The sequence below is a fragment of the Babylonia areolata genome, chromosome 18, assembly GCF_041734735.1.
Source record: "Babylonia areolata isolate BAREFJ2019XMU chromosome 18, ASM4173473v1, whole genome shotgun sequence".
Classification (NCBI taxonomy): domain Eukaryota; kingdom Metazoa; phylum Mollusca; class Gastropoda; order Neogastropoda; family Buccinidae; genus Babylonia; species Babylonia areolata.
Genome location: NC_134893.1, coordinates 14,349,539 through 14,362,046, shown reverse-complemented (window position 1 = coordinate 14,362,046; position 12,508 = coordinate 14,349,539). Strand labels below are relative to the sequence as shown.

At 42.4% G+C, this 12,508-nt stretch overlaps 1 protein-coding gene across 1 annotated transcript in view; it reads left to right on the top strand.

Moving 5' to 3' along the window:
- Positions 1–5,898: 5,898 nt before the first annotated feature.
- Positions 5,899–12,508, top strand: part of LOC143291846 (uncharacterized) — a 6,854-nt gene continuing 244 nt past the window's right edge. Inside the window, exons 1-3 of the mRNA XM_076601962.1 lie at positions 5,899–6,506; positions 9,599–9,760; positions 12,459–12,508. The exon at positions 12,459–12,508 is cut by the window's right edge and continues 244 nt beyond it. Of these exons, the coding sequence (XP_076458077.1) occupies positions 6,402–6,506; positions 9,599–9,760; positions 12,459–12,508 (317 nt within the window). The 5' untranslated portion in view covers positions 5,899–6,401. The remainder of the gene's footprint in view (positions 6,507–9,598; positions 9,761–12,458) is intronic.

Sequence of the window (12,508 nt, the reverse complement as noted above, 5' to 3'; positions counted from 1 at the left end):
CAGATGGGTGCGTGAGTAATTTTTTGTTTTGTTTTGTGTGTGTGTGTGTGTGTGTGTGTGTGTGTGTGTGTGTGTGTGTGTGTGTGTGTGTGTGTGTTTGATAGATAGATAGAAGATAGAGAGAGAGAGAGAGAGAGAGAGAGAGAGAGAGAGAGAGAGAGAGAGAGAGAGCAGTTATCGTTTCTCCAGTGAAATATTGAAAATTAATGTCATTCAACACACACACACACACACACACACACACACACACACACACACACACACACACACACACACACACAACCTAAAGAGGAGAAATGCAATACACTATGACTGATATCCTAACCTGTGGACGTATTCTTGTCACGATGAGATGACAAACTTAAAAGTTCACTTGTCAGCAGCGGTCAAAGAGGTTTGAAAAAACGTTCGTGCAAGGACACACTGCTTACCTTGAATCGGAACGAGAAGAGGCCAGGAGCATTTTAAACAGCAAATCAGCGACTTTGTATTACTTCTCAACAACAACGACGACGACGACGACATTAAGCCTTCATGTCCCTCCACGCACCCGTTCAAGACAACTGATGAAATAAAGAACTTTTGCTTGGCTTGGCTGGCTCTTGATTCTCTCTCCTCTCAGTTCTATCATGTTTCTCTTTAGATCTATCAATCAATCGACCATTCAATCAATCAGTCAATCAATGTCGATGCGACTCTCATCTCTCTCTCTCTCTCTCTCTCTCTCTCTCTCTCTCTCTCTCTCACACACAGACACACACACACTTTTCCCCAGACTGGGACTCTCAGTGCAGACGGACTGTCGGTGCAGACGAAGGAATAACACCTGCATAGTTTTCAGAGTTTAACGACCGCCGCGACTTCACACACACACACACGCGCGCGCGTGAGCGCCCGCCATTGCGTGCGCGTGCACACACACACAGACACACCACCACCACTACCAATATCACAACCACCACCACTACCTCCACCACACGCACGTACAGAGAGAGAATTCAAGCACACTTCTAGGCGGATACTTTTGATGTTTTTTTCTCTTTATAATTATCTTTCATATGTTCTTTTTCTACCCCGCAAGTGCTGTTGGTGTTATTGCTGGGGTTTTTTGTTTGTTTGTTTTTGTATAAAGAATCATGATATACTCTTCATGTTCCCCTCCTCCCTCCCCTGTGATGATGAGATCAACAAAGTGCAACTCGCGGCTAAATGCCCTTTTTGATGCTGATACCAGACGAGCAATCACCCCTCCACCGCCCCCCCCCCCCCCCCCTTCCCCTGGAGTGATGCTCACAATATTTCCAGTCTATTATTATCACAATATCATTCCACGCACGAGCGAAAACGGGCAAACTTCCAGTCCGACAACATGCGCAGTCAGGATGAGGTTTATACACCCGATGGAAGGTTTTATTATTATCTATTATCATTATGATTATCATTATTTTATCATCTTAAAAAACAACATTTAATATTTAAACTGATATCAAACATTGTTGGTTTTTATGAACGACTTCCACGAATCTGACTTTCGAAACCGACGTACATGCAAAGCAGTTAATTGAAATAATGATACCATTAGTAGCATGTTGAAATAAGCATACTGTGAACAAATTAAACTGCTATTTGAAAACTTTAAGCAAAGACGGTGAGAAAAGAAATGATTACAACAAATATACTGGATTAAAATTACTACCACTACTACTACTAAATGATGATGATGATAATAATAATAACAATAGTAATAATGATAATAATGATATGATGATGATGATGATGATGATAATAATAATAATAATAGTAATGTAGTTTGCGCGTATCCATTCACTTGCCAAAGGGAGAACAACCTTGATGGAAAAGGATTAGTGACATAAGTTTCTTCCCTTGGACAAATGTGTTCGTAATAGGGACAACAAATTTTACGTTTCATACACATGTTAGTTTATATATTATCCATCTATTTATTTTCTTCTTCTTTTTTTCTAAACAAACACATATATATTTCTCATGATCCATTCACGTCAAAAAAACCCACAAAAAACAAAACAAAAAACAGAAAAAAAGAGAAAGAGAGAAAGATAGAGAGAGAGAGAGAGCCGTTTCACTACATTTTATCATACACACACACACACACACACACACACACACACACACACACTATATATATATATATATATATATATATATATATATAATGGCATGACTTTGTTGTTTCGGAAACTGTGCTTAAACTTATACAGAACTGGTATGTTGTGTGTTCTCTTTTTCTTTTTCTCCCCCCACACCCCTCCCCCATCAAAAAAAAAAAAAAAGAAAAAAAAAAGGCACAGCACTGAAGCTGGCAAGTATCACGTTCAAATGATGTTTAACGTTCATGGACGTACACACTGTGCAGCCCGTTTTTATGTCTGTCTTCCTTCATCCGTGCCGTCGGCAGATGCCGGGGTGGAACACACTGCCCTCCTTGAACAGAGATATAGCATAACACAGTACTCAAAAGGGAAAAAAGAGTAAACACATAGATAGATAGATAGATGGATGGATAGATTGATGGATAGATGGATAGATAGATAGATAAAAAGTAAACACATAGATAGATAGATAGATAGACAGATAGGTGGATAAAAAGTAAACACATAGATAGATAGATAGATGGATGGATAGACTGATGGATAGATGGACAGATAGATAGATAGATAGATAAAAAGTAAACACATAGATAGATAGATAGATAGATAGATAGATAGATAGATGGATAGATAGATAGATAGGTAGATAAAAAGTAAACACATTGATAGATAGACAGACAGATAAAAATTAAACACATAGATAGATAGATAGATAAAAATTAAACACATAGATAGATAGATAGATAGATAGATAGATAGATAGATAGATAAAAAGTAAACACATAGATAGACAGATAAATAGATAGATAGATAAAAAGTAAACACATAGACGGATAGATAGATAGGTAGATGGATAGATGGACAGATAGATAGATAGATATATTTAAAAGGGATGTTTGGGAAGGATTCGGTATTAATTTCTTTCAAAAACGAAATTCGTGTTATGATTGGTAAAAACTGGTGATTATCAACAACAGCAACAACAAAAAACAAAATAAATAAATGAATAAATAAATGACTGAACGGATAACTGAATAGATAAATAAATGAATAAATAAATGATTAGATAAATAAATAACCATAAGGGGGACTCAGTAGAATGTATATTATTGTGGGTTTTTCGGCCCGCGGCCGGCTCCTACCCAGAGCTGAGTGTGCCATGGGCCGGGACCACACAGTTGAGTATCATCCACTTCACGGATGCGTCTTTGGGTGTGTTGCTCTAATTACCTGACCAACACTGCAAGTGTCTGTATCTCTCGGGCCTGGTTGATGCCGGGGTGTCATAAAAACAGGAAGCGTAGAGTACAGCCTCGTCATGTAGTCCCAAACCAAAATGGACCTCCATTGCAACATCGTCATCGTCATCGTCATCCTCCTCCTCCTTCATCATCATCAAGTCCCAAAGTCGTGGCCTTTCATGCCCTGCTCTCATGGTGACCTCAGTTTCGATACCCCTCCACTTCCGTGCTTGGGCTGAGTCCTGTCAGTGTCTTCAGTGTCGGTAGATTCATGTGGAGAGGGGGCGGGGGGGCTGTTGTTGGAGGGACGTGGGGCGGTCTCCACTCTGGGAGGGACGCTCCCTCAGTCTGGCTCCGCGACTAAGCCATTGTTGTCGTTAGTATGGGGCTTAGTAGGTGGTGTCCTAAGTAAGTTAAATCAGAACAGGCACCACTGAACACCACCGAAGTGACTCAGCAGCAGTGCAGGGTCTCCTCTGGCGTGTGGCCTCCTGGCGACTTAACATCGATAGTTCCCTGCGGACATGCCAACTCTGGGAGTGTGACAGACGAACCCGGGTGTGGCTGGTTCTGGGGACTCGGAATGAGCGGCGTGGGAGCAATGCCACTGAAACGGTGCAGAGGACGGGAAAAAAAGAATGCATATTATTATTATCATTATTATTATTATTATTATATGTTTTTTGTTGACAAGACGGTGTTGGTTTTCGAGTCGCTCTAATAGGCCTACAGCTGTTTGAACAATGTATACGGCGTGTGTGTGTGTGTGTGTGTGTGTGTGTGTGTGTGTGTGTGTGTGTGTGTGTGTGTGTGTGTGTGTGTGTGTGTGTGTGTGTTGAAATTAATAGATGACTGCGTGTGTGAATCACCTTATAGTGTGGAACAGACAATAAACTAATGAGCAAAAGAAGAAGAGAAACACACACACACACACACACACACACACACACACACACACACACACACACACACACACACACACACACACACACACACACACACACACACACACACACACACACACACACACACACACACACACACACACACACACACACACACACACACAATTTTTCACTGTAGCTTGATGAAGCCTTTTGTACACGAAAGTGTGTCTTCACAAGTGACTGAGAACGTTGATGTTTTTGACTTTTTGCATTCATTATCAGTTGTTTCGCTTGTCAGTTTAACGACTTCTCTTTTACGAAGTCCTTTAAGTAATTTCCTGTAACTGTATTTAGAGGTTTTTTTTGTTTGTTTGTTTGTTTTGTTTTTCTTCCAAATTTCACCCACATTTTTACCCTCATTTGCCCAGTTCCCCCCAACCCTCCATTCATCCACATCTCCCACCCCTTCTAACCGACAATACTCAGATGTATTCATAAATACTTTAACAAAATGTCTTCAATCACCGATATGTGTGACGAGACATTAAACAAAAATTCCTCCACACACACACACACACACACACACACACACACACACACACATACACACACACACACACACATTGACGTACACACTGACAAAACGAAACGAAACAGTGTCATCACATACAGACTCAATTAGTGTACACATGTCAGTCAGTTCCTGGCACTGGGGTACAATCTGTAACCACGGTAGTGCTAGACGTGATTGGTGCTAAGAATGGAGAATGACTAGACCTCCCACGAAAGTCTTTTTTTTTCATTTCTCGGAGCTGACCACTGGAAAGGAGGGTGCAAGGACTGCCTGAAAATCTCATTTAAAACTTGCGACAACAATTTTGGTATTGAGGATGGCTGCAGCCTCGATGATGGGGCTGGCAGCCATATACCTTCGCCGACATTAATGTTTTTGTCAGCACCAACGGATGACGTGATGATGATGTGTGTGTACTGCTTTACATTCAGGTATTAATTTCATACTTCATTTGCACTATATTAGTTTCCTGGACTTGAATACTCATTCCAAAACCTTTTTCTTTCATTCTATGCGCTTATGTCCATCAGACCAAAACGACTTTAAACAATACGGAAAGGTGCAGTGTATATCTGCCATGAATAAAACAACCCCAAATTAAAACAAAATGTGTACATCTGCCTAAATGGGCAAATGAATAAACAACCTGAAATGAAAATAGAATACAGGTTAACGTTTACGTTGCTAAAAAAACCAAACACATAAAAACATATCAAAACAACAGCCATGGAAGGGCAATGCTCCTAAAGAAATGTATGCCGTCTTCGTGATACTACAAGTCTGAGTTGACGTGTTTGTAATGAGGTTGTTATTTTGAGAATATACTCGTGGAAAAAAAACCCCAACTCAGAGCAGTGGGAGGGATATCAAAGCTGTAAGATGCTGTCATCGAGACGCAACAAACCTGTAGCGGAGTGGATGCATTTGTTATGAGTTTGTTATTTTAAGAAGTTGGCTGGATCCGAGGGTGTGATGCATTTATGATATGGATGCCGAGCAGGTCTGCTGCCAAGACAGGTGGAAGCGGGAGCAGTGGGGTTTATTATAAAAGGGGAGGACGTGGCCGCTCATCAACACCTCACTACCGCCGCACATTGCGGCGAACGTACAGCGCTGCGAACGACAGGCTACACACTACACGTCTCCAAACCACAATTCCCTGACGGTTTCTAACTGTGGAACCGAACACGAAGATAACCATACCGCCTACACCACAGAACAATTGAAAGACGGACTCTGTCCTCTGTCCTCCAAGTAAACAAAACATGAGTGAAGTTTTCTGATTTTAAGCCAACAAAGAGTCTTGAGCCTGCCAGTCTTGCCGCTGCGAACAGCTGTGATCCAACAGAACTGTGAACAACAGTCCCAGCCAGGAACAACCACCCCAATCAAGGGCTGCCGCCTATAGGTCGTTAATTTAACCTTCACTTAGTCGTTCACCAGTGCCGTGCGTATCGTGGTATATCCAGGACACAAGCCCCGAACATCTTGACCTGAAGGACTTTCTGCTAATTGGTCGTTAGACTCCACTAAAGGTTTCTGTGGTGATCGCGGAGTGGACTGAGGCACCATGCATACAGCACGGGTCAGAGGGCTGCTCCTGCTCTTCTTCCTCGGCGTGCTGCACTGCACGTGCTCACAACCAGGGTCACAGCCACGATCTCGTCGGCGTCAGGTGAGCGTGGATCGATTGGCATGCCCCCCCCCCCCTCTCTCTCTCTCTCTCCCTCTCTCTCTCTCTGTGCGTGGATCATTGGCATGTACATCTGTCTGTCTGTCTGTCTGTCTGTCTAGTTGTTTTATGTTTTGCTTTTGTTGCTGTTGCTGTTGTTGTCTTTATGTCTGATTGTCACATGATTTTATTGTGATTATCGGTGTATTTATCTATTATCTATTCATACATTTAGTTAGTTAGTTAGTTAGCTAATTATTTTCATCTATTTATTTATCTTTTTAGGGGAGTGGAGATATTTCAATGTGATTTGTTTTGCACACATCGTTTTTCAAAACCAATGTGACTGGTTTCTCCCTTAGGGAGCTCTGGCACGCTGCCCATGCAGCCACTTCACTCCACTGCTTGTTCTGCAGTGCCTCTTCCAATAACACACACAGAGGACACCACCAACCAAGCTGCCTCCTTTCACCCCCCCAACACACACACACACACACACACACACACACACACACACACACACACACACACACACACACACACACAACACACACACACACACACACACACACACACACACACACACACACACACACACACCTATCTACCAATTCATGGCAATAAATATTTTGTTACGCAAGTCAGACTGACTGATTGTCCCGTCTGGAATGGAATTGGTCACTGCCGCGTCTTCAAATGACAGCCCCCCACACCCCCCGCCCCCCACCCCACCAGCCTCTGTCTTCCCCTCCCCCTTGCCCCCTCCCCCCTCCCCCACCTCTCTGTGACTTATGACTCTGCTGACAGGGAAGACTGACAGAAACTCACAGTAAAACACGGGTGTGGAGGAGAGATCGGTGTGAGAGCGAGGCATTAAGGGTCCATATATATATATTTTTATATTTCATTGTTATCATTTAGCATGATGGCAGTGCATATAATTATGATGATAATTATGGAGATCTATCTACGTTCTGAAAGTAAGTTCGTTCTTCCGTTTGATTAACGTTTTCACTGGATGTGACATTAGACGAGTCACTTCAGAGGTGTTCTGAACTAAGTATTTGAGCTCTGGTATACGCTTCCTTTCACATGATATTCTGTTATACTGGCGATAGCCGTCCACGCCCATGGGATATAGGTCAGGAAACGGCGTGGTCAGAAAAGATGAACAGCGCTGTCCAAGATCCATCCTGACAGAGGGTGTGAAATTCCATTGTGTGGTGCCAGTCTTGCCATGTGAACCATGACACAATCCTGAAATAACAGACCCGGTACCACAAAAACTCACGCAGTTATGATAACCCTTCTGATAAGGTTTGAACATGCGACCTTGATTCTCGTCATGGATTATTCCGTGATGCTGGTAACAGCCCCACTGCAGCTTCATTACTTTATTTTTTAACTATGAGAGAGAGAGAGAGAGAGAGAGAGAGAGAGAGAGATGGGAGACAGACAGGCAGAGAGGTAGTCATGCATGTATTAAGTTGACCATTGACCTTGGGGCTAACGTAATGACAAGCATTTTAAAACTGTTGCTCAGTTTCAGGTTATGAGAATAAAACGTATGCCAAGTGGACAGGGAGGGAGGGGTAAGGGGTAGGTTGAGGGTGAGGGACGAGGACGTGGGAGTGTAGGGGGTGGGTGGGTGTTGGCCTATTTGCTTTCTCGCTAAGTTTAATGTTTTTCAATCTCACAAACAGACAAGATCACCACAAATGACCATTGCGGAATCCGCCCCTTTTAATCACTCTGGTCATGCAATGAGACGTCTTTTTTGTTTGTTTGTATGTTTGTTTGTTTGTTTATTTGTTTAGTTCAATTTAACTTTAAGACTAATGTCATTTTCAGTATTGTTGGGTTGGATTCTGGATTCATAAAAAAACCTTCTTTTTTGGTCGTTGTAAATAAACGATTGCACTACCGATAACGAAATATCCAGAGTTAACAAGTGAATGACTGATCAAAGAATGAAACAAACACATAAACAAAAATAATAAAAACATATCTGTGTACAATGATCACAGTTTATGTCGCTGTGAATTTATTTTTCTCAATTCGTCGGTCACAAAAAAAAAAAAAAAGACTCTTGCAAAGAAAAGTGAGTGAAAATCATTCATTAAATATTTTCTTGTTTACTATATTTTCTATTATATCATATTATGAATGATCATATTATATCATATCATATCACATTATATTATATTATATCATATACATTATATTATGTTAAAAAAAGACAACGAGATCTTATTTCGCCATCGTAGAAATGCAAACCAAAAACTCAAACTAACCATGATTTTTTGGTGGTGGTGTTCCTTTTCCACTCTTTCTTGCACTCCGCTGCAGATTATACACACTGCGCAAAAACACATCCATGCAAACACCCACTAAAACTGCATCGAATAGATATATAGATAAACAAACAAATGAATCAATAGATGAATAAATAAATAAATAAATAGATAAATAAATAAATGACGATGTGGAATGGAGGGAATTACTTAGTCATATACACAAGATCAGATCGATTTGAAGAACATGAAAAGAGGAAACTGCACACAAAAATGTCCACATGAGTGAAAGGGGTTTAACGCAGCAGTCACCACAAACTGTAATGCACACACACACACACACACACACACACACACATATACATACATACACAGACACACATGCACGCACGCACAAACATAAGTACACAAATATAATTAAGCATGACATATGAAATCACTTCAAGAAAAATCACCTTCCCTCTCACACCTTCATATCCATGACATACTCGCATTTAAATACAAAGAGAGACTGAGGGGTGTGAGAAGCAGAATAACCAAACCACATAAATCTTTGCGTGTGTTCCACCACTTCACATATGGAATTGATAAAATATTAACCATTTGGAACACACACACACACACACACACACACACACACACACACACACACACACACACACACACACACACACACACACACACACACACACACACACACACACACGACTAGTGCTTTGTGGTTTGACAGTTCTCTCTCCCTTTGTCTCACTCACTAATTCTCTACCCTCTTTATGTTGTTGTTGGGTCTTGTTTCCATAGCGACAGAACAGCAGAGGCAGCGCCAATCCAGACATTGCCATCCTGCTGACTTCCATGGATGCCAGTGGGTCTCTGGAAGACTGGACCCATCCCTTCCACTCCATCACCCCCACCACCCCGGAACCAGAGAACATCAATTGCCACGTGGAGATTGTGCCCCCTGTTAGTATCAGTCTACACGTTTTTTTGTGTTTTTTTTTGTGTGTGTGTGTGTGTGTGTGTGTGTGTGTGTGTGTGTGTGTGTGTGTGTGTGTGTGTGTGTGTGTGTGTGTGAAAATGAATTTCACATTCCCTCTTCGTGATCTCGAATGTGTCCCCCGTAGGGATGCCGGGGGTCTTTCAGTATAAATAACATCCCCGCCTGAAAATTCTGTGCTGGAAATTTCCTCTTTTCTATCACTCTCTTTGTTTCTCTACCTTTTTTTTTCTTTCTTGACTGTTGTCTCCTTTTTCTGCCTTCCCAGTCTTATTTCCTTTCTTTTTTCAAGCAGGCCTTGACATTTTTTCTCTTTTCCGCGGCAGTCCATGATGTACCATCGGTGCTGTTTTGCTCTGGCGATTTACCTAGGTAGTAAGATGTAAACACTGGGGTGGGCACAATCTGCCCATTCTGCAGTGTTATTTGCATACATAGCCCTTTTTATGTTTAAAAAAAAAAGAAAAAAAAAGTAATCTAGGGATGATGAATTAAGCGGAATGGTTGGCGTCCTCAGCATGGCCTAGTCATATTTGCCATAAGGAGCTAAATGGTTGGGATACTGTGTCATGAACTGTGTTTTGTGGGTTTGTTTTGGTGTTGTTGTTTTTTGTTGTTGTTGTTTTTGCGTGTGTAGATGTGACAGTTTTGTGTTGACGCGTTTGAGCATTTGTATGGTTTGACAGTCCTGATGTGGCCCTGTGTGGTCGGCTGGACTATAAGCAACAAGAATACGAAATAAGAATCTTGCATGCATATGTGACTTGGTGACTTGCCCATTGTGTTCGCTGGCACATAAGGCAGCAACGAAGAACCGCTGCTCTTCACGGTCTGGTTAGGGCCAGTATGGCCCATCACATACATTTGTGTTGGTTTCTTCTCTTGCTGTTTCTGTATTAAAGGTGCTTCCTGACATGTACTGATGCCGGCGGATAGTGTTCACACTATCTACCAGTCATCTCCTGCAAACTTTTTTAAATTTGTCGCGTATACACAGGTTCAAGGGACGGAACTGCTCAATGACACGAACAGCGCGATCACAGGCAGGGTGTGCAGGTCGGCCGCTTTCGTCGGATTTTCAAATACGTACTGGCAGATATATGACAAGAGACACTGACACTCAAAGTAAAAATAGAATACGAAAGGAAATAATGGGTGTAATTATAAAACCAAATAATTATCATATCTTGTACACTTGCAAAACTAGTCACCGAAAATGTTCAAAATCCTTTCGTTAGAACAGCGATTTCCACGACGAAATTTTAGCCTTTCACTGATTTAGAAGAAAAAGGAAATTGAGACACGCATGCGCACGCGGTTCACGCTAAAAAATAGTCAGGGAACCCCGAAGAAAACCCGACGAAAGCGGACCTGCACACCCTGCCTATTATTACTTTCTTCCGTCTGGAGAATGCCGTCGCTGACAGCAACTGGTTGTGTCTGATTGAGGTGCGTTGCTGTGTCAGGCTGACGCAACAGGTTGCCAGCAACTGCCTGGACTTAGCGTGAATGTAGCCTAACAAAGCTTTCTTTACGGGACCGGGGTGTAAGCCCTGTACACAACTAACCCTCTAACACAGAGGACCAGTGGATCGCGCTTTGTCCATAGGCACTAATATCTCACACTATGAATGCTAGAGTCGTTGCTTTGCCCGGCCCCTACTCTTCGACCTGTCCGGCTTGGATGGCCCTACCAGGAGCATATGTTCCCGCCTGCATAGCTCTAGGGGTCCCTGCATCATGCAACATTTCCCCCTTCCTCCTTCCACCACGGCAAGGTGGCAATCCTTCGCGCGCCTGTTTACAGGTGGTCAGAGTGGTGGTCTCGCATGTGCAGACACAATTTATCTATTTATTCTTCCCTGTTGCGTTGCTTAAAAACAAACTTCTATTCCAAACTTGTAATACAGTTTCCAGTTTCAGTTTCTCAAGAAGGCGTCACTACATTCGGACAATTCCATATACGCTGCACCACATCTGCTATGCTGATGGCTGACCAGCAGCATAACCCAACGCGCTCAGTCAGGCCTTGAGTACATGCACATGTATTTGTGTACCTATCAGAGTGGATTTCTTCTACAGAATTTTGCCAGAGGACAATACTCTCATTGCCATGGTTTCTTTTTCAGTGCGCCAAGTTCATGCTGTACACGGGACCTCGGTTTATCGTCTCATCCGAAAGACAAGACGCTCAGAATGATTTTCCAGTCAAACTTTGGAGAAAGGGCGAGAGCGGGATTCGAACCCAGACCCTAAGTACTCTATTGGCAGATGAGCGTCTTAACCATTCTGCCACAGACATACAGAGCGATGCAATGGCAATACAGTTCAAATTTTGGTTTGTTTGTTTGTTTGTTTCATGCCGATGATTTAAAAAAAGATAACGATGACACTGATAATTCGAAAAAAAAATTCCAACAACAACAACAACAACACACACACACACACACACACACACACACACACACACACACACACACACACACACCAACCACCACCACCATCACCACCACCACCACCACCACTACTACCACCACCACCACTACCATCACCACCACTACCACAACCACCACCACCACCACCAACAACAACAAGAAAAAGAAACTGTGAGAACGGTGATGGATCATCAAGATGATGAACTGAATGATCTGGTCCCAATTCCAGACACGAGTGGGCGGAGTCTGCAAGAGACTGGGGCGTCCTGTCCGCAGAAG